This window comes from Leucopleurus acutus (genome assembly GCF_964270905.1).
Source record: "Leucopleurus acutus genome assembly, chromosome: 9".
In the NCBI taxonomy this organism is placed as follows: domain Eukaryota; kingdom Metazoa; phylum Chordata; class Mammalia; order Artiodactyla; family Delphinidae; genus Leucopleurus; species Leucopleurus acutus.
In genome coordinates this window covers 27985426-28009253 of record NC_139144.1, presented here as the reverse complement: position 1 = coordinate 28009253, position 23828 = coordinate 27985426, and the positions used below count along the sequence as shown (strand labels likewise).

Sequence of the window (23828 nt, the reverse complement as noted above, 5' to 3'; positions counted from 1 at the left end):
TGCCTGAGAAAGAGAAGATAACTGAATTTGACAAATGTAACAAATATTAAATCTCATTTCATTTGTTACAATGCATTTAAACTTCATCTTGTTTTAATTAAGTTATTATAGAGTTTGTACATATGCTAATCCTTGATATTCTTCTGAAGTATAAATCTGAATGGTAATGCAATATGTTATAATCCTATTGGATATATGCTAATTTCCTGAAATAATTTCTTTTATTAAAATCTTTGGAACCCATGTCGGATACCAAGTGGGATAAAAATGTAGATGAAGTTGTAATGCCATTTTTAAAAATTATTTCAACGGAAATGTGTTGAGGGTATCCTATATACAATGTGATGATACAAAGATGATTAAGACATGGTCCCTGATCTCAAAGATGATTCAGATGTATTAGTGAAATTAAACCATATTCACATCAGTAAATTAAAACAATTGTAGGAAGTGAGAGATATAAAGTATGACACAGCACTGAAGGAATACATAGATGAGAGAGCACATTTCATTTTAAAGTGTCAGGAAAGACTTCATTAAGGAGATAAAATTGGAATTGAATCCTTATAGCTAAGATTTAACAAGGCAGGCATGGGAAGGGAGAGGAAAGAGAGTAGAATTTCAGGTGGAAGGATGACAGAAGCAAAGTGGCATAGATGAGACATCTGATAACAGCTAGAAAAGTAAAACTGGGAAGAAGTTGGGAACTAGAGACATAAAAGTGGAAGTTAATTGCCTAGAGATGAGCCCTGCAAATAGATGTGGTCCTACAGGATCATAAAATATGTAGAGACGAGAAAAATGAAGACTAAACCCCAAAGAATATCTACTTTAGGATATAAAACAAAGCATTGCATTTACAAATCTATTATCAAATTATTATGCTGCTTCATAATTATTGGTTTAATCAAGTCAAACAATGAGCTCCCTAGGGCAATGACTGTATCTATTAACCTCTGTAGCCCTCACTACTAACTTGGCTAACAGAGCTGGTATTCAGTGTATATTTCCTCAATAAGTGAATATGCCATGAGTATCCACAGTTTCTTAAAATTGTCACTTGACGTGTAATTTTCATCATTGTAGTTAGAAAAATATACATTCTGATGCTTGTTGGAAAGAAAGACAAGATTTTTTGTAATTTATTTCTACTTGCTGTCAAAAATAGGACTTTTTCTACTACTGGTTTTTTGAAGACAAAATTATTTGAATATTATTATCTAGAGTCAGTGCATAAGTTGCGTTTCCTTAGGGTGTATGATGTTAATTAACTACATGGTCATTAACATGTGTGGACTCATTTTTTTATAGGAGTGGGAGTGTTAGTGGATTGACACTTAAACTGATCCGAACATCTGTCTCTGAAATGTTGGAAACCCTCTCAGATGATGATTTTGTGAACGTAGCTTCAGTAAGTATATGATGACTGCATTTTTGCTGAGTAAAATCTACAATTTTCATCTCCCTCTGGTTTTAAATACTTTATAGTGTTTTGTCATAGATAGGCTGAGATATTTCTGGTCCTATTACAAGACTGTCTTACGGAGCTATCCTCTCTTGTTACTCATTCTCCCATACTTCCACACAAAGGTCCTTTCTGAATGTTTGAGGATTTACCCATGAATGGAGTGATTGAAGCAATGAACATGAAGGAAAAACATTATATATATTCTCTTTGACTCAGAGGTGCTTAAACAGTTGACGTGAACCCCCGTACTCATTGATATCATTGTAACTCCCAATAAATAGCGACTCGGCAGTGTAATCGTATGGCAATTTTCTGTTCATTGTAATGCTCCTTTTTCATACTGGACACATATCCATAATGTATTATGTTTTTAAAGGTTTTTTTATTATGAACATGAGAACCAATAGATATTTGAATGTGCTTTCTTAAAATTCTTGTTTCTAGGAACCATTTTAGACTTTCCTCCTCATAGCTAGAGAGCATTGAACTCTGAAGCAAATAAAACAGGACAAAATGAATGTTACTGGATCTCACTTTAATTCATAGAATTTTGGCAGAAAATTTCATGGCCGTGTACTGGTTGATATAATTTCACATTTGAAGTGGTTATATTCATAGAGATGCATGTGAGGGAAGAGGTATTTGTGGTGAGGTCATTTTGTACTGAACATAGGAGAATGGATCTGCCTCTAAAACCACATGGGAGGAAGGTAAAGCAGCTGGCCTACAGTCAATTTACTCCCTTCACTGGAAGGGTACCCCCTGGAAAAAAGTAGGCAGAGGAACTGAATATAGTCTCTTGTCAACCAGAGCCTCAAGTAACTAGATAAATCATATTTACTAAGAGGAAGAGGAATCACTCCAAAAATGCTTTTAGCAGGATATTCCCTAGCTAAGGGTAACTGTCATAAATAGAACCCAAGATCAATGAAGCAGGATTCCTTTAAAACTATCTAGTAGGTAATGTAACTCTCTGGGTAATAAACTGGAGATATTTCATAGTTTAAATACTCACCCTGCAAAGCTCTTTTTGAGACCGCTTTCATCTGGGCCCAGAGGAATGTCTCCAATACAGTAATGTAGGACCTGGTCTATTAGTTTTCTGAGGCTGCTGTAACAGAATAACACAGACTGGGTAGCTTAAACTACAGAAATTTTTCTGTCATAGTTCTGGAGGCTGGAAGTCCAAGATCAAGGTGCCGGCAGGGTCAGTTTCTACTGAGGCCTCTTTCCTTGGCTTGCAGATGGCTGCCCTCTTGCTACCACTTCATATGGTCATCCCTCTGTGCAGACTAGTGTCTCTTCCTCTTCTTATAAGGACACAAGTCATAGTGGATTATACCCTCACCCTAATGGCCTCATTTTTAACTTAATCACCTCTTTCAAGAACTTATCTATGATTACTGTTACATTTGGAGGTACCAGGGGTTGGGACTTCACCATAGGAATTTGAGGGGGACACAGTTCAGCTCATAACATCTGGGGAACTGCCCTCCATACCCAGATCTTTCTATGCTTTATCTGAACATTTAGCAGTCCTTTAGCTTGTCTGCATCCTTGATATTATTAGTAAAATTTGATACTGCTTAAGAGCTCTGATTAATGTCAGTCTGATTTTATAATCTGACCCTGGGTGTTAGCTCACGACTTATTGAACAAAATGAGAACAAGTAAAATGTAATGCTTGGTCTCCCAAATAAAATGATCAAAAAGATAACCATTTAGTTTAATTTGTACATAAAAATATTGTTTATTACAAAGGCATTGGAAAGGTTGCTAACAAAATATTATCTTTGGCAAAGCAAAAGAGAAAGTTGAAAAACATTAAATTCAGTACAGATTTGGCATATCTAATGAAATTTAGATAAAACCAGCAGACATTAAATATGGTTAATGTCTTAATCTCGCTTCCTCCTGATTCTTACTCATGGATTCAAGTGTAAATGGTTTTTTTGGGACAGGATCCCAGGAAACACAACCAATTACAGGAAATTAGGCAAGGGAAGGAAGGAAGAATGCCAATTAAAAGAATTTAATTTAAAGGGATTTTAATCCTATTGAGGTATCCTAGAAGCTGTATAGAATATGAACTTCAAAGTTATTCTGCCTCAAGGCCAAGTGAGCTGTGGTTTTAAGTACCAGCCTTCCATATGCGTGGGCAGAATAGACTCTGACCATAAGAGAGAAATGTAACAAAAAATTGCAGGTGATGGTAGTTAGAAACCTGTCAAGTATGTCCACTGTATCCAGTTAATGATCCTTAAAGATGGCGTCTAACATTTAAAGCCAGTGTTTCCTTATTGATTTTCTGTCTGGATGATCTATCCATTAATAAAAGTGGGGCATTAAAGTCCTCTAGTATTATTGCACTACTGTCAGTGTCTCCTTTTATGTCTGCTAATATTTGCTTTATGTGTTTAGGTGCTTTATACTGCATGCATAGATATTTGCAAGTATTACATTCTGTTGTTGGATTGATCCCTTTATCATTTAAAAATTCCTGAAAATGTAACATTGCATTTTATGAGTGGATACAGTCTGATGCCAGCACATCAGTGGACTTAGCACCATGATTCAAAGAACATACTGCCCCTTGAAGGACAACATTCCTACTCAAAGACTGTCATCTGCAAGCTGGAGCTTTAGTTGCACACTTAAGAGACTATCCCAGTGTTTTATCAGGCTTGCTGTTTCTAAGTGATGCAGTATATGGTAGACCCAGTGGATCCTGTGGTCATTTGTTTGTTGTTGGACCTCCTTCACCATAAAATAGATTGCTTGATTTGAGGAGATATTATGTAGGATTCCATGATGGTATCCCATGGTGTTAAATCAGACAGTGTGTGAATCCAGAGGATTGATGATCCTGCATGAGACATTGCAAACAGGAAAGGGGAACTCTTACCTGAAACATGTATCAATAGCAAGAAAAGCAAAATTGACGCCACCCCATCCCAGAGGGATAAAATCGAATACAATCTGTTTGAAATCAAGTTGTTGAATGTCTTTTTGAAGAGTGATACTGTATTAAAGACTCAGCATCGGACAGTTTCCAATGGGTTAGCCATTCACTAATCGTGATAGCTATATCCCACTTGATGAGAAAGAGCCCATGTTTTTAGGCCCACATATATCCCCTCTTTCTCTGCTACCTGGCTGCTGCATTTATGGACAGTTGCTGCATACAATGGACAAATCCTCCTCTCCACTCAGTTGTTCAGTACCTCCTCTGTATGAATGTTCTCTAGTGGGGATTGATGTGAGACAGAGATCTGCACATTTCATGCCTACTCCCATAGGTCCATCCTCACGCTTCCTCTCCAGAACTCTTTGTCTGGGGAAGATCTTCCATTCCTGCTTCTTCAAGGGCATTGGCCAACCAGCTAAGCCATTTGCCCCTATGTAGGAGTGGTGTTGTCTTATCTCAGGCTAGTTGCTCCCTCACACCAGGTTGATAACCAGGTGTTTTTTGCCTCAAGATCCATCCACATCCATCCCCTGGCATGTTCTCCCAGTGTCTGCTGTTCATATTAGACAGATCTTGCATCTCTTTTGTTGAATATTCTCTTTTTCTGTTTTCCTGGAACAGAGACTATTTTTCCAGGTAGGCCATGTTGAGACCTGGTCTCTGTTGCCTAGAGCCATGAGGGGAGATGAGATCAGATCTTAAGGGAGAGCATCATCTTTTATGGTCTCTAGGAATGGGAGAAGCTACTACCTTCTAAGAGGAAGAGATTACTTCTCCGTACCCAGAGGGTATAGGGGAATCTGGAAGTTCATTGTTCTCAGTAGCATCTACCCATGTCCCCATTCTACTCTTAAGATCCCATTCTTTGCCTATCAGTGCGGTGACTTTTGCATAGAAACCTGCCATGCGTGTGGATGCGGCCTCGTTATGTGCCTTTCAAAAGCGAATTCTGTGTCTGTTTCTAGCACACGTCGTCCTTCTCACATCAAAAAATTAGAATCTCTTTATTGGCTGCTGTATATCTTCTGGCTTTCACACTTTGCCCTTACTTGGTAGTTGGCTGATCTGAGGTTGTCACTTTTTTCATTGAATTTAACAACCAACCAACTCCAAGCCCCTATAATTACTGTTATCACCATATTTCTCAAATGCTAGATGCCTCCCCTTTATTCTGTATTGTGTTCCAGTCACTACAGGTAAAAATCTTAGCAGTTTTGATGCTGTAGCCTCTGAGGGGTTTTCTTTACTCCAGTTATCACTGATATATAGCCAATTACCAAAGGAATCTTTATTGCCACATGGCTGGTGAATGATTTAATTCTGGAATCCCATCCTGACCATGTTTCCTAAGACCTCTGCTAGTATCAACTTATATTGTCTTTCCTCTGAAATAGTTCATGAGATAAGGATTCAAGTACAGATGGCTTATTTGGAAAGTAATTCTAAGAAAGATTGAGAGAAATGTGAGAAGTAAAGCCAAAAAAAGAAGAGAACTGATAAACAGTGGGTTATCAAACAAGTTACCACGGTGAGTGAGTAGAGCTTAATCCTCTGGGCAATTCTGTGAACCAAGGTAGATTGCATGAATTGAAATGATTCTTTCCAAGAGGACAGTGTGCTGTGGTATTTGAAGTTAATGACTGCTCCCAAGGGACGTTAATTCCCCAGTGTTCCCAGGCCACTATGTGCACAAGCAAAAGGCTCCCAGAAATCTTGGACAGTTAAATTTGGGCTGATATGTGAGGAAATATGGATGGGGCACCAGTAGCATCTGCCTCAGTTAGAAACTTAACAGTGCTATTAAAAAATATGCTTCAAAAGATTTTCTGACTGAACAGTAGAAATGGCTTTGAATGAATTTTATGCTTTCAACTTTTAGGCAGCAATCAATGATTCTTTCCTAATTAAAATAAAAACCTTAGATGGGATTGCCTTTGAGATTCGTTTTTTTTTTCACGCGCACACACACACACACACACACACACACACACACACACACACACTGTATTTTATTTTTACAAGACATAAATCAGCTGACACCAAGCATTGTAAATGGATGACCACAACAAAAGCAACAGTGATTGCAATTACCAAACACAAAACACACTCACAGTATGTCATAATATTGACATTCAGTCCAGGAATCCTCCACTGTAACAGCTCCTCTACTTTGCAGTGAAAATTGATTTGTATATTTTTTGCCTCTGAGTCCTTGTGGGATTTTCTTTTTTATTCAAACAGAAAGTCACAAAAATTATAATCATCCTCATCAGTTCACTCAGTCCCATGTAATTAATTTTTTTTTCATCTTGATCTTTTGTTAGCACTTTTATGAATTCATCAGTTTTCCATTAGAGTTCTGAAAATGCTTCATTCAGTTCAGCAGTATAGTCAGTTACCAGACACCTGTACTTGTCAGAGTCTTTTCTGTGAATTCCGTGAAGATGAAAGCCTTTTATAGGAACATTTTTGCAAAAGCATCAGACACCCAGAACTCTGGAAATGACAAAAGACTTAAAAATGACCACGGTTAAAGATTTGATGAAAGTTCATAATAATGGGAATTGACAAGGAAATTTAGTTATTTCTGAGATATACATTTTAAAGTAATAACTAGAATTATGACTTATAACATTATACCAGAACACATAAGATTTTTAGAAATTTCATGTAATGTCTGAAACATTTATATTAACATATTTCCATACAAATAACCCAAAGAAAGTTTAGTATTAGTTCTTTTTGTTTGTTTTTTCATACTGCAGGTTCTTATTAGTCATCAATTTTATACACATCAGTCATATACATGTCAATCCCAATTGCCCAATTCGGCACACCACCATCCCCACCCCACGGCGGTTTTCCCCTCTTGGTGTCCATACGTTTGTTCGCCTTTGAGATTCTTAATGCCTGACAAGTTTTAAGGACCTTTGCTTCTCCTAAAAATATTATGGTTGTTAAATGTGTATTTCTTTTTTTTTTTTTTGGCGATACGTGGGCCTCTCACTGTTGTGTCCTCTCCCGTTGCGGAGCACAGGCTCCAGACGCGCAGGCTCAGCCGCTCCGCGGCATGTGGGATCTTCCTGGACCATGGCACGAACCCATGTCCCCTGCATCGGCAGGCGGACCCTCAACCACTGCGCCACCAGGGAAGCCCAAATGTGTATTTCGTTAAAGAAAATTGTTAGCTAACTTCTTAAGAAACAAAATAGCAAGGTCTTTCCTTGTGATTTCTGTGAATCAGGTTAATATAAACTTTATTGATGCCTTGACAGCTCTTTGTAAATCCTTGCTGGGGCGTCCTCACTTGATGTAACTTGAATATGCGAACTGAAAGCACATAGGCAAAGTGAATATGTTGCTTGTAGAAAAAACTGGGAATGCATTTGATATGGAAGTAATGTATCTCAATGTGTCGAGTTAAAAATTATGAAAATATTTCAGTTATGTATTCAAAAATAGGGAGAAAGTGATATTAAAAGATGTAAATTCTAAGGTGAATATTGCAGAAGATGCTTCATCATACACTATGATAAAGTCATAGTGATATCCCACTCTACTCCCAGAGAAATTTTTTACTGGTCTCAGTTCCTAGTATATTGGCTTATTTAGTTGAGGTTCATTAATTTACTTTGTGGTTTATGGTCCTTATTTACCATAAGGAGATATTTTTGTCAACTATACTCTGATTTTTTTATTGACTATATATTTTTGTTTAATTCTGTTATTTGAGAAAAAAATTAGTACATTTTCATGGTTGAAAACTCACTAAATGATATTGGCTGATCATATTATTCCAGACATAGATTTACCCTTCAGAAAATCAATACGAACAAGATCTAAAGTAGGTATGTGTTCATTATTTATCTAATTTGTGTATTAATCTTCAATTTAATCACGTTATAGTGAATTATTAGAGTTAATTTTTTTAACACTGCTCATGAGACAGAAACTGTTCCATGTGTTTTTCAGAGTAACTCATTGATTCTTCACAACAACCTTGTGAGGGAGATAATATTCCTGACCTAAATTTTATAGATAAAGAAACATAAGGTGTAGTAACTTTTCTAAGCGAGAAGCCAGGATTGGAGCCCAGCTGTTTTCATTTATTAGTCTAGATTTATCCACAAAGTTATGTGGTTGGATGCTGAAGGAAAATATAAAGTAAGTTTACTAATTTTAGTGCATAATCTGATATATTTAAATAAAATTCCAAGCTATTCGAATTCTTAGAAATTCTGAGATAAAATATGATTAGGTTATAATAGCAAGGAGAAATGCTTCTTTTAAATCTAAATTTATTATTAATTTTTGAAGAAGAAGGTTATTTATGTTTCAGTGGAGGACTTGTTTTAAGAAATCTGCCATAGTTTGGCTTGAAAAAGCATATATGAATTGGATTATTCTTATAATTACAGATAAACACTTAAACATTATATCTGGATTATACGTTTTTGCTTAGGTAATGTGTCTCCTTTTATAAATTTATTTACTTCCTTTATCATGTGTCCTTTTGCTTCTATCAAACTACATAGATTGTTATTTACATTTATATAATATTTAATGTCAACCACATCAACTTCATAATTTAAAAGAAATTCTTCATTTTTATTAGTTGGGTGAAAAAAATACCTGAAAGTGATACATTTAAAGAGACTTAAAACTAACACAACATTGTAAAATAACTATACTCCAATGAAAATTAATTTTAAAAAGCTTAAAAGAATTAATTCTTATGTAACATTTTGGTCAAAGAAAAGTAAAATCATATTTTTGTCTTTAAAAGATAGGCCTTTCTCATTAAATAGAAATGTAATAACTTAATGATGTAGAGAGTCTATGGAAAAAAAACCCCTTCTAATATAGTTATAATCTCCTGGGCTTTATGTGTGTGTATGCACGCAGATGTGCTTGTATATTTTTCTCTCTGAAACTGCTTGAAAGTCTAGGAAAGAAGCAATATAACTTTTAGCTTTTGTAACTTCAGGGAGGCAAAATAATAAGGCACTGAGGAAATCTGGTAGTGATTCTATAATTAATTCTGACAGTAATCTTCCCACAAAGCCCTCATGCATTTCTCTTCATCCTCATAACCTAAGATCACGTCTGTCATCCAGAGTTATGATGCAGTCTGTATGAACGCTTTCCCAATGTTGCCTAGAACCATCAGACAGAAGAATTAAGCAGCTTCTCACTTTTAGGCTTATGTATCTAAGTTTCTTTATTTTTTTGAGAACGGTAATTTTTATGCTTCAATCACACATAAAATGTCAGAACAAATGTTGATCATTTCCTAGTGTTTCTGTAATCTCCAGGGCTGTTCTTTGTTGCAGACAGGAAGCCTGCTGTTAGGCAAAGCTTAAATGCAGGCATAATGTAGCTGTTTTCCCACTAATCCAGTTATATACTTTGATAGAACTAAGTGGTAGATGATAAGAGCAGCAATTCAATCACAGCATGTTCTGATTTGCAGGCAAAATTTCAAATGTTGACACAAAGAGTGGTATTTGTTTATGAAAGTGAGGAAGTTTGACGTATTAGGAGAAAAATACTGCAAGCCAGTGGAGGATGAAAGGAAAATGTATGCTGATTATGGACAATATATGAAAAATTAACAACTGAAGAAGATGGTCTTGTGTTTCAGTAAAATCACATATTTTTATTTAAGAATTAGATGCAAATGTTAGGATTTCGTTAATGATCTTTGAGTCAGTTTTCTTGCGGGAAGCTTTCCTAACTTGTGGTCATTTTAAAATGCTATCTTTGATTATTCATCAGAAAGAAATAATCAGAATACTCCTTATAATATCTTTGCTATTAGTTGTAGGAGATAACTTTAAAAAAAAAAATCAACTCTACCCCTTGCCCCAGCTGTGGTCACTAAACAACAATCTAGAGGTGACAATCTCTAAATGCCAGTGCAAAATGAGGAGTGAGGATCCGTAGTCACATAGGAGGCTGGGAAGGGATGATCATGATGAAAGGATCTGGTGACATTAGTCAGGCTAAGTTCTGGTTAAGTGCCCTACTTCCCACTCTCCTCACAATCCTGCCTCTTATATGTACTCATAGAATTGCATAGGAGTAATGCACAACCTTTGAAACTGATCTCAGTTGGCCTTGGCCTGCAGCGCCTTGAAGCAGGGTTTCAGCTCCCAGGCAGAGATTGAGGTCGGGTCGCAGCAGTGAGAACACCAAATCCTAGCCACTAGACCAGTGGCCAGTGACGAGGCCCTGGTCCTTCGGCTTTGCAGAAAAGAATTCCCACAAAGATAGAAGGTAGTGAAACAAGTGAAGTATTTATTGGGAGGGAAAGGAGTACAGTACATGTGGTTAGACACATGGGAGGACTCAGAGAGAGAGTTGCACCCTCGCGGTAGTTTGAATCACTCTTTGGGGCATTTCTTCCAAGTTTCCTTTGGCCAGTCATTTGATTTGCCTAGTTCTCAGTCCGTATTTGGTGTATCTCAGGATCCTGCCACGTGTGCCTATGCATCTCTGAGCCAAGATGGATTCTAGTGAAAAGGCCTATGGGTAGTTGACATCACTTACTATGGGGTGGCGCCCCCTCCCTTTTTGACCTCCAAGAAGCTTTCTAGTTGGGAGGGTCTCCTTGACTTCGAGAATGGAAATACGTGGTCTGTCATCTTCTATTTGGGCAGCACCCAGCCTTCTCTCTCAATTGTCCTGCTATTCTCGTCTTGGAATATCGGTCTACAGGGAAGGAATCTCCAATTGCTGGCCATGGGGGCCGGGGTGCCCATCTGCCTCCTGCCTCAAAACTACTAGTTATGTGAGCTTATACAAGTTACTTAAGGCTTACAGATCTGTTTTCTCCTCTTTGAAATAGACAGAACCATATTTAACTTGCCTTTAAGTTATTGAGCACCAAATGGAATAACACATGAAAAGTGCTTATTTATTGTAATCATTTTTCTGGTTATTATTATTGTTGCTGTTGTTGTCATCTTCCAACACTTTTCTACCAACTGTTAGGAGACAGTTCTTCGTGAATGTGTCACATTGCTTCAAGTCTGAGCATTTACAGTCAGTTTGCCCAGATTTATGTACACTCCAGGATAAGTAAAGATAGAGATGTCTCCTTCCCCAGAAGAGATTTACATACAATGCAGAGTAATTAAGATATTGTCTATCTGGAGAGGAGGATGGGCCAGCTGCCAGCAGCCCCTGTGTGAGATCAAGGCCTTCCTCATCTTGGGATTCCTTGCCTGAAACACACCTACTGCCTATGCAGGTGACCCCCGGCCGTCTTCCCATCCTCCTGTGGGAATTGAGTTGTGAGTGTGAGCAAAGGTGGCAGTCTGGCTCTTGGTACTGCTATTGGTATTGCTATGAGTAGTAAGTGGCCTTTTCTCTCTGACCCAAAGGGCTTGTATTTTTCTGCCAGTGTCTATGAAGCTGTAGGTGGATTACTCATTAGCTTGCAAGAAGGATAAATCTCAGACACTTCCCAGTTCTTGGCTTGACAGTTTAACACCTACTAATGTCAGAGTGGGGCTTTGTTTAAGTATCGAATTGCACTGTATATGCAAGAAAGACATGATTTGGATTGTTCCTTTTCCTATGTGCTTTAAATTTCAGTTTCCTTTCTAAAATATCCCTCATGTGTTCCTAGACAAAGGCATGGTTTTCTTAGCTTAGGAACTTTCCTACTCTGCATATGATAATGAGCACATTTGTAAGTTGTGGCACAATTTAAATTTAAAAGTGATTTCTCCACCCTTGCAAAACAGTCCCTTTTGCGAGAATTCAAGTAAAATAAAAGATATTTGGCACACCAGTACAGTTTTGTGACATATGAATTCTAGGAGAGTAATTTCATTTCATGTCTTATCAAATAGTCATCCATCTAGATTTCAGGAAAACTTTCTGTTGATTCATATCTCATTTATGTCAACGAACAAGAATATTGCAGTTTATGCCCTTCCTTCTTAAGGTGAGGTCTGTGGCCAAGCAGCCTGAGCAGCACCTGGCAGCTGGTTAGAAATGCAGAATCCCAAGCTCTACCCCAGACCTGCAGAGCCAGAATCTGCATTTAGCAAGTCTCCCAGGTGATTATTAAGCAATGAGGAAATCAGGGTACCTTAGGGAGGTACTTTTAGCAAAGTCCAGCAGGCATCTGTCTGGGGCTTGTTATAACTGATCATGCATATCATTGACTTAGATTTTAAGACCTTTTAATTCATAGAACTGCTAGTTTTTTGGACGTTTATGAATATTTTATTTTGTAGCCATTTGCTTTTTGGAGGGAGGTATTAAAAAAGAGCAGAAGGAAGGAGTAGAATTAAGTTCATTAAGAGAACCAGAGTTTTCTCTCTCTTATATACTTGTTTCTTTAAGAAAAAAAAAACTGAATCACTATTTGTACACTTGAAGTTAACACAATATTGTAAGTCAGCTATATTTCAATTTTTTTTAAAGTACTGTTTGTTAAGGCGAAAAAAAATCAGTGCTTCTTAGAATTATCTTCATTTAAAAGACATAAAAAATTACAGACTGTGAAGAAAAGAGTCTGAAATAATGGACAAATTTAGTAATTATATTACTTGCAGGGCAAGTAATCAAGGTTATTTAATTTTTCAAAAGAGAGATTGCCAGAGGATAACTTAATTGCTTTGCAAGTATAAGGAAAGTTTATAGGAAGGTGTTGACAAGTATGATAAATATTTTTCCATTAATTACATGATGCACTCAAGATAGTTTTTTATAATTAGAAATTAACTGTATTTGCAGTTTTTGAAATAGCAAAGTAATTCTTAAGGTGAGGCAGAGGGAATACTTGCATTTTGAATTGAACTATAGTTTTTAAAAGTACAACAGTTATTGATTTATTTGCTGGGTCTATAAGGACTATGAAAAGACTTCACGTCCAGTAAACACATATGAATAACTGCACCTAACAGGTAAAATTTTTCAAAATTCAGGGATACCTCAGAGATATTACCGGTTCAGTTCCAGACACCAGAATAGAGCAAGTTTCACGAACTTTTTAGCTTCCCAGTGCATATAAAAGTTATGTCTACACTAAATTGTGGTCTATTAAGGGTGCAATAGCATTGTCTTTAAAAAATGATGTACATACCTTAATTAAAAACTACTTTATTGCTAAAAATGCTAATCATCATCTGGGCCTTCACTGAGTCTTTTTTTTTTATAAATGTATTTATTTTATTTATTTTTGGCTGGGTTGGCTCTTCGTTGCTGCGTGCAGGCTTTCTCTAGTTGTGGAGAGCAGGGGCTACTCTTCGTTGCGGTGCACGGGCTTCTCATTGCTGTCGCTTCTCGTTGTGGAGCAAGGGCTCTAGGTGCGTGGGCTTCAGTAGTTGCAGCACGTGGGCTCAGTAGTTGTGGCTCACGGGCTCTAGAGCACAGGCTTAGTAGTTGTGGTGCATGGGCTCTGTAGTTGTGGCTTGCAGGCTCTTGAACGCAGGCTCAGTAGTTGTGGCGCTCGGGCTTAGCTGCTCTGCGGCATGTGGGATCTTCCCGGACCAGGGCTCGAACCCTGGTCCCCTGCATTGGCAGGCAGATTCTCAACCCCTGCGCCACCAGGGAAGCCCCCTTCACTGAGTCTTAATCTTTTTGCTGATGGAGGATCTTGTCTTGATGCTGACCATTGACTGATCAGGGTGGTGATTGCTGAAGGTTGGGGTGGCCGTGGCCATTTCTTAAAATAAGACAACAGTAAAGTTAGCTGGGGCAGCGGGGAGAGTGCTATATAGATGTCATTTTATAACAAATTTCAGTCAGTGATAAAATATCTTTGTGTTTTAAGTGACCAGAGTCATTCTCACTCATATTGTCAGTATGACAGTATCTCTACTCTACAAACACATTAGGTGTTGTGTATCTTGCTCATTGTGTTCTTTAGGCAAAGCCAGCCGTCAGCACAATTTTTTTTTTTTTCAATTAGGGAAGATGTTCCAAGTACTCAGCTTCATGTACCGTGAAAATATTAGACGTATTGGTCAGCTCTGCATCACAGTGTGGGTGAAGAGGAAGTGATCACAGAGTATGTGATCATTTGGTCATTTCAGTAAAGCTTCATCTTTGGGAGCTGGCACGCAAATTTCCACAGGGCTATGAGAAAAATACTTATATTAGGAATAATACTGATAGAATTATTATATCTCGAGAATGATGGAGAGAAAGCTGCCCATATTTCTAGTTGAATGAGTGCTCTGGAATCAGAATTGCACACTGGTTGATTAAAAGATGGTTGAGAAAATATAAATATCAAGTTGATATGAGCAAGGAAGCTAAATATAAATTAATTCTGAAGCAAAAGAGTAGCACACTCTCAATTGCTTGAAATTCTTATAAATGCCTATAATTAGAGAGGTTTAAAAGTTTTCTGTACCAACATGTAAATAGAATATATTAAAAAAGATACTTGGGACTTACTCAGAAATTCTTTCAAGTTTTTGACAAAAGTCAACAGACTGAATTTTGGGCATGTCATGATTCAAGTTAATGGGAATATTTGTTTAAAAATGACAACATTTATCAGAAGTTTTGATGGGCCATGATTTATAATTAGAGGCAAACATAAATTGTGTCTTAATAATGTTCTCAATATTTTCGCTTTTTATTGATGCCATTTTCTTTTGGTATATACAGAATTTATTATTCCTATGCATTTATGTAATTTTTCCATCATAGTTAAAATTATCAGATGTAAATATGATTTTAGAATTTGAGGGGCTTTCCAAGTGATCTAGCAAAGGCTTTTATTTCAGAAAGAAAAGCCTGAAGCTCAGAGGAGATAATTGAATCAGCCATGGCTGTGGGTGCTTATTACAGGCAGGGCCTAGACTAGACCTGGTTTTCCTAAACTAAATTAAAAAATGGTCAATTCTTTATTAAAAATTTTTTTCTATAGGCCAAGGAAACTGTAAGCCAGCAGCCAATGTTAGGGGACAGCAACATCAATTTGAGGACAGGAGTGGTCAAGTCCCAGAGTGCTATTAGCAAAGATACTTGTGGCACCTCTAACCATGGGAGGGTGACCACATGGCTGGTTTTCGCTGAACAAGGATTAATAATAGAAATTAAAATCACATTCACGATATTAGCAAAAGCCATGAATTACCTAGCAGTACTTTTACTAATATATTTAGGACCTGCGTTTTATTTTATTTTATTTATTTATTTTTATTGAAGTATCTTTGATTTAAAATATGTTACCAGTTTTGGGTACACAGCATAGTGATTCAGTGTTTTTACAGATTATACTCCATTAGAAGTTATTGCAAGATAATGGCTATAATTCCCTGTGCTGTACAATATATCCCTCTTGCTTTTTTTTTTTTTTTTTTGTGATACACGGGCTTCTCACTGTTGTGGCCTCTCCTGTTGCGGAGCACAGGCTCCGGACGCGCAGGCTCAGCGGCCATGGCTCACAAGCCCAGGCACTCTGCGGCATGTGGGATCCTCCTGGACCAGGGCATGAACCCGTGTCCCCTGCATCGGCAGGCGGACTCTCAACCACTGCGCCACCAGGGAAGCCCTTGCTTATCTATTTTATACACAGTAGTATGTACCTCTTAATCCCATACCCCTATCTTGTCCCTTCTCCTTCCCTCTTCCTACTGGTAAGCACTAGTTTGTTTTCTATATCTGTGAGTCTATTTCTGTTTTACTCTTTACCTTCATTTGTTTTCTTTCTTAGATTCTACATATAAGTGATATCATATGGTATATGTCTTTCTCTGACTTACATCACTATGCATAATATTCTCTAGGTTCATCCACATTGCTGCAAAGGGCATATTTTCATTGTTTTATGGCTAATATTCCATTGTAAATATATACCACATCTTCTTTATATATTTGTCTGTTTATTGACACTTGGGTTGCTTCTGTCTCTTGGCTGTGATAAACAGTGCTACTGTGAACATTGAGGCGCATGTATCAGTTAGAATTAGTGTTTTTGTTTTTTCTGGATATATACCCAGGAGTGGAATTACTGAATCATATAGTAGTTCTATTTTTAGTGTTTTAGGAACCTCCATACTGTTTTCCATAGTGGCTACACAAATTTACATGCCCACCATTGAATATTATACTAACTGTGAATTTGTCATAAATGGCCTTTATTATGTTGAGATATTTTCCCTCTGCACCCACTTTGATGAGAGTTTATATCATGAATGGATGATGAATTTTGTCAACTGCTTTTTCTGCATCTATTGAGATAATCATGTGGTTTTTGTCTTTCCTTTTGTTAATGTGGTCTGTCAAATTGATTGATTTCCATATGTTGAGCCATCCTTGTACCATGGAATAAATCCAACTTGATCATGGTGTATGATCTTTTTTATGCATTGTTGGATTAAATGTACATTTGAAGTAATTATTGGTAGGTATGTACTTATTGCTGTTTTATTACTTGTTGTCTGGTATTTTTTATAGTTCTTCTCTGTTCATTTCTTTTTGCTTCTTCCCTTGTGGTTTGATGATTTTCTTTAGTAGTATGCTTGTGTTCCTTTTTTTTATTTTTTTCTACGTCTATTGTTGGTTTTTGATTTATGGTTATTATGGGGTTCATACATGTTGACCTGTAACTGTATCCAGTTGTTTTAAATTGATAGTCATTTAAGTTCAAACACGTTCTAAAAGATCTACATTTTACTCTCCTCGCCCACATACTGTGTTTTTGATGTCATATTTTGCATCCTCATGTTTATCCCTTGTTTACTGTAGTTATGGTTCTTTTACAATGTTTTGTCTTTTAATCTTCATACTGGTGTATTTAAGTGGTTGATCCTCGATATGTGCAATATATTTGCATTTCATAGTGGGATCTCCCCTTTCATACAGATTCTTACTTCTTTTTCACTTAGAGAAGACCTTGTAACATTTCTTTTAGGGTATGTTTAGTATTGATGGACTCTTAGTTTTTGCTTGTCTGCGAAGTTCTTTATTTCTTCTTCTATTCTAAATTATAATCTTGCTGTGTAAAGTATCCTAGGTTGCAGGTTTTTCCCTTTAAGGACTTTGAATATATCATGTCACTCTCTTTCGACCTGCAGAGTTTCTGCAGAGAAATCAGGTGATGGCCTTATGTGGATTCCCTTGTATGACTCTTTGTTTTTCTCTCATTGCCTTTAGAATTTTAACTTTTGCCATTTTTATTATGATGTGTCTTGGTGTGGGTCTGTTTGGGTTCATCTTGTTTGGGACTCTCTGTGTTTCTGGATATCTGTTTCTTTCTTCAGGTTTGGGTAGTTGTCAGCTGTAGTTTCCTCAAATACATTTTAAATACCCTTTTCTCTCTCTTCTCCTTCTGGGACCCCTATGATGCAAATGTTGGTATACTTGTTGTTCCAGCAATCTCTTAAAATGTTTTCATGTTTTTAAATTTGTTTTTCTTTTTGCTGTTCTGTTTGGGTGGTTTCCATTATTCTGTCTTCCAGATGACTTATGCATTCTGCTGTATCACTTGGTCTGCTACTCATTCCTTATAGTGTGTTGGGTTTTTTTGTTTGTTTGTTTTCTCCAGGTACTGAATTCTTTATTTTTGATTGGGTCTTTGTAGTATTTTCTAGTTCTCTGTTAAAGTTTTCACTGTGTTCATCTATGCTTTCTAGTTAACATTTTTATTACCAATGCTTTGAATTCTTTATCTGGTAAATTATTCCTGTTTCATTAGCTCTTTTATTCAGGGATTTTCTTTTGCTCTTCTAATTGAGAGCAGTTCTTCTGCGTTTTAATTTTGCTTAAATTTCTCTGCCTCTATGAATTTAGGTGAAGCAGTTACCTATCGCAGGTTTTTTTTTTTTTTTTTTTGCGGTACGTGGGCCTCTCACTGTTGTGGCCTCTCCCGTTGCGGAGCACAGGCTCCAGACACGCAGGCTCAGCGGCCATGGCTCACGGGCCCAGCTGCTCCGCAGCATGTGGGATCTTCCCGGACCGGGGCACGAACCCGTGTCCCCTGCATCCTCAGGTGGACTGTCAACCACTGCGCCACCAGGGAAGCCCTGCAGTTTTAAATGTGTGTGCGTATGTGAGAGTGTCCCTGTACAGACTGCATGTGCCCAGTGCCGTTGGTGGGAGAGCTGGATTTGACATGGATGTAACATCTTTCTTCAGGATGTGCTGGCATCTGTCACCCTGGTACGGGGTGGGACTGCACACAGAGGGGTAAAGCTGAAGCTGGGTGTGAGGCAAGACTTCCCCTCTGCTCACTGGGCATCACTGCCCTGTTGTGGGTGGGGTCTGATCCCAAGCTGCCGGAGCAAAAGCCTTGATGGTCAGGCCTGAGTTGGTTCTGTTCTCTTTAAGTTTGTGTTTTCCTCTCTCCCCCAAAATAGGATCCTTGCCCCAGAGTGGGGGGCGTGCTGAAGCCAGGGGGGCCCATGTGAGCTCTTGGCTCACGTTGTCCACAGACAGGAGTCTGAGCTGTCTCAGATGAGCTGCTCTTTCAGGTGCCCGCAGTTGTTTCCCTTGCTCTGCTCAGACACAGCCTTGGGTGCCAGTGCCTTTTGTCCCTCACAGCTGATCACAGCCCTAAGACTCTGCTGCCCCCACTCTGTGGTAGAGCCACACCACAGGGCAGGCAGGGCCCACATGGACTCTCAGCATATATTGGGGCATGAGCTGTGATGGAGCAGCTGCCGTCAGAAATCTGCACTTCTTCTGAGGCGCCGCTTGAGTAAGTGCCAACAATGGCCACTGCCAGTCCACCCAGGCTCCGCCCTGGGATGGGGTCGCCTCTGTGTCCCCGTGTTGAATCTTCTTCCCAGTTGTGGCCACCCCAGAACCAGTGCCGCACTGTGACATGGAATGAGTGGGACCAGAGCGTTCTCTCAGGTCGGGCTGAGCCAGGCAGCTAGGTGGTCATGGGCCACCAGCAACCGCTAGAGTAGTCTTCTCTTCACCCTGATTTGGGAGCAAGCCAGCGCATGCATGCACCCCTCACAAGTGACATCCAGGCTTCCCGCAGCCCTCCTGTTCATTGCAGAGGTCCTCCCACCAGCCAAAGGGTGCAGGACACCAGCACTGGGCTACCCCATCTGTGGCTCACACCGCACGCTCCCCAGGGACGGTCTCCATCTGTGTAATCTCCCTTTTCCTTTGAGTCCCCTCCCAGGGGCACTTTTCTTCCCTTCCTACCCGATTACATATGTATCTTTCTTACAGCCTTGGTTGTACAGGAGTCCTGATGACAGTTTCCAGTTAGTTTTCAGTGAGAATTGTTCTACATGTCGATGTATTTTTGATGTGTTTGTGGGGGGAGGTAAGCTTCACATCCTCTTACTCTGCCATCTTGATTGATCTCATTGGGACTTGAAGTTTAAGAAAGAGAAAAGAGTATATGAGATATATGTATAAGAGATGAAATGGAGGAACAGATGTGGAATTGATGAATAATTCTTCCTGGAATGAAAAGCTGACTCATGTGAAGATACCAGTTTGTCCCAAAATTATTGGTAAATGTGGTTTTAATTTGACAAAAGATAGTTCTGAAGTTCAGTAGGAAAATAGTGGTGGAAAAAGCGTGACAGAGGATGGCAGCTTATTCTTCTGGCATAAATTAAAAGTGATTAAACACCATGGAGAAGAGTTTCAGGGGTTTGGATTTGAAGTAGAGTCCTGACCTTGGTTGTTGAGTGACTCTGAACACTTTCCTTGACACTCTAAGCCTCATTTCCTCAACTGTGTAATGGAAACCATATTACAGCTAGGACTTTAAGCTTGGTCAAGGTTAAGTGAATTAATACATGTGATGTTCTTAGATAGGCATAGCTGTGATTTTCAGTACACGTTAGCTAATATTTTTATTATTAACATTAAAAAGTAAGAAGCTGGTGAAATAATGGGAACAGTAAAGGAATATGTATCCAAATAGTAAAGGAAATGTATCCATAATCTTAACTTATTATACACAGTGGATCAGGAACCAATAATTACTCAATAAAAGGGAAAATTGGCTATCTGAAAAAAAAATTGCTTAATCTAATTGTCCCCTCATACTATTGGGGAAAATAATTTCCACCATGACTAAACAGCAAAATGTAAAATAAGCAAAGAAAACCATCAAATATTTGTAGAAACTGTAGATGTTTATTTACCTGAATAATGGATGGTTTTCTAAGCATAAAAATATTTTTAGAAATCATAAAGAGCAGGATCAAAAGTTAAAATTAGAAAGTAAGCAACAAACTGGAAAAAAATAGGACTTAATATTCACAGGTTTATATGACAATTAATATGTGAGAAAAACTTTCACTTCATTAACCACTGAGGAATTCAAGTAATTATTGAATATTGAAATATTATTTTAAATTACAGTTTAGCAAATAAAAATGTTGTGTGTCTGAGAGTGCAGTGAGACTCTCACACATATTTAAATTGGCGCAATATATCTGGAAAGTAATTTGGCAATAGATAAAACCTTAAAATCATTCTTAACTAGGAATATGTACAAATGCATGTGGGTAAATGCTATAAGCTATTTTCTCTGGATTTTAGATTAACCATTTTGTTTCTTTATAATATTTCCTGGTTTCCTATGAAAAATGGGAAAATAAAAATAAATAACAAGTATTTTAGTAGGAATAAAACAACCAAGATTTTTAAGATCACAGCCTCTGTCCACTTTCCTTTTACTTTCCTTCATTGCCATCTGGTGTCCAAAATGTAGATCGCTTCTGATACCACAATTTGTAACTACTGCCTGATATGCAAAATTGTTTGCAGTTTATTTAACTTAGTTTATCCATTTAAATTACTTTATATAATATAAATTTGTTATCTAAATTATTTACAGTAGTTAATTATGTAAAGTAGTTTACTTATATTTTATAATTTAAAAAAATCCCATGTTCCAAAGCAGGCCAGTCTGAATTTGAGTTGTTTTTGCTGATCATCTACACAGCGGGAGCCCATAACTTCACACTGTATTTCTTTTTCATGGCAAAAAAAAAGAGTTTGAAATACATGGATGAGGTGAGGGGGTGGAAATTAAGGACATACTGAATGGTCAGGCAAAGATTAAATGGGCCACTTTTTCTCTGCAGTTCCAAGTGGAAGAATATCACCTTTGGATGTATTTTGCCTTTAATTCTTCAACAGTCTAGGGGAAAACTACTTGAGCCCACCAGCCTCTTCAGTGGGAGCCTTGGTACTCCATGAAGGTGTATTATAGGTGCCATTTCTAGACAAGGTTGCTTTTCAGGAACTTGATGCCTCTTTGACTTGTGTATATCAAGGCAATGTCAGCGTTTCATCGTTTGTATCCCAGGTTAATCCAATGAGCAGCAGAGTGTCCTCTCTCAGAAATATTTTGTGGATGATTTCTTATTCAGCACAGGACATCAGAACAAAAAATAGACCTTGCCTTTACAAAACCAAGAGTTTAAGTTATTTCATTTGAGAAATTAACAATTTGTTTGGATCTTAAATTATCTTTTAATTTGATATGTGTACTTGATTGTGATATTTAATAGGAAGGTTCATTGGAAGCATTGAAATTTACTGTTCATGGTTATTCCCAGAGACTGTTTCAAGAACTAAACTAATGTTTGAGGGCTACTTGTATCATCCCAGTAGTGAGCTTTATTTAAGGGTCACTAAAGCTGATATTGTGTATATGAATCTTTCTCATGAATCTAGGAATCTATTCTTATTTCTTATGAAGTAATACTAATGTTTTTACTAAAGTAATTTTTAAAACAATAGAGTTGCAGTTGATTTAACATTTACTATGTGCCGGGCTCCCATGCTAGGTGTTCTGCATGCATCTTCATTTGGATATTTTAATAGTGTCTTTTTGGACAGAGTATTTATATTTATAAATGTACAAATTTAACAAGGTATTGCAGAACTAAAATACAGGTTCTATACTTAGAAGCCTTTAGCTAAATTATTGATCAGTATTTTTGCACTGTCTTCTAATTTTCTTAAACTCCATACATTCATTCAGTAAATATTTATTTTGTATGTTTATTGTACACCAATTATATGGATACCTATTAATATGTCAAGTACAGTGGTGGGATGGCTATTTTCTTTTTTGGCCATGGCTTTTAATCCAGTCAAAGAGTCTATAAAGATATCATACAAAGAAATATAGAATTATGACTGTGATGTATTCCATAAAAAAGATATATCTAGGCCTATGAAACTTTTAATGGGGTGATTTGACCTAGTCAGAGAAGATCATGAAAGCCTTTTATAAGGGAAGAATGTTGAGGTAAGTGGGACAACAAGTGTTGTAGGCGGAAGGAGCAGGGTATGTGGAAGAGGAAAACAAAAGAATGTGCAAATGCTGGGGCAGAGATAGAAATCCCTCCTCATTGCTACCCCAGATGCTCACATTAACCCACACACCTTCCTGTCTCGGCGTGCTAGCAGAGATTTTTCTCAGCATTTCTGATAAGGGACCCACTTGGTTGAATTTTCTAGAATTGGGAAGGAATGAGCGGGACGGTAGTTTGGATTTGGGGCTCTGTAGGATTAGTTAAGTATACATATTTAAGAGAAGTATTTTCTTAAGAGATTACAAAAGCAGGACCCCTTAAATCTATTTTCAGTCACCATGTAGTATTTCAAAGCTTTATAATGCTATATTATTAGACTTTTGCCCTAAGTGGTGGTTAATGTATTAAATATGTGGTTTATAAATTACAGTCTGGACACATGTCACCAAAGACAGTAATTTCAGTTCGTGAAAGTAAATCTGTTCTTTTTTTGTTTTTCTATTCTAAAAGCAAGTGAGTCTAAGATGTCTGTGAAATATATACTTACCTAAGTCAGAACTTTTCACATTTCTCATTCCTTTCTTGGAGAATAAGGTTTGCCATAGGGACTTATACTTTGTAAGTTATTCCTTTCTCTGCATTATTTATGAGTTTTGTTATGAGTATAATTAGAGTATTTCTGTTATACACCGCTGAATTTGTATTTAATGAATTGAATTTACATTTAATCAGTTTGTGTTAAAGTGACTTAATGAGATGCTTCACTCTTCTGTGTTAAAAGCAGGTTAAGGCCAACCAAAAGACTCCGGGCAATACATTATCCAGTGTTCATTTTCTGCATAACTTGTAATTTTATCAAGTTTCATGATTTAACTAAATCACGTAATAACATTTCCTGTAATCATTTCTAATGATTCTTTAAGGTCAGATGTTTTACCGTTAATATATTGGCAATCTATTTTTTATTTTTACTTTATTTTTTTACTTTCTAACACGGGAATTCTCATATTCTTTTGCTTTCAAAACGGGATGTGTAGCATAAGATGGTGTCATATTATCAAATAATGGGGGGGGGGAGGCAGTGGGATTTGGATCTGAAGATACTGACTTTTCAGTGTTTGACTTTATTGAAAACAAGTATATTGGAGCTTTGTTCTCATATATATGA

General features: G+C 37.5%; 1 protein-coding gene across 9 annotated transcripts in view; it reads left to right on the top strand.

The window, feature by feature from the left end:
• Window positions 1–23828, top strand: part of CACNA2D1 (calcium voltage-gated channel auxiliary subunit alpha2delta 1) — a gene marked incomplete at both ends in the record, with an annotated part of 512237 nt that overhangs the window by 392141 nt on the left and 96268 nt on the right. For all 9 annotated transcript variants that reach the window (XM_082846527.1, XM_082846526.1, XM_082846525.1 and 6 more), the window contains one exon: window positions 1312–1411. In XM_082846527.1, the coding sequence (XP_082702653.1) occupies window positions 1312–1411 (100 nt within the window). The remainder of the gene's footprint in view (window positions 1–1311; window positions 1412–23828) is intronic.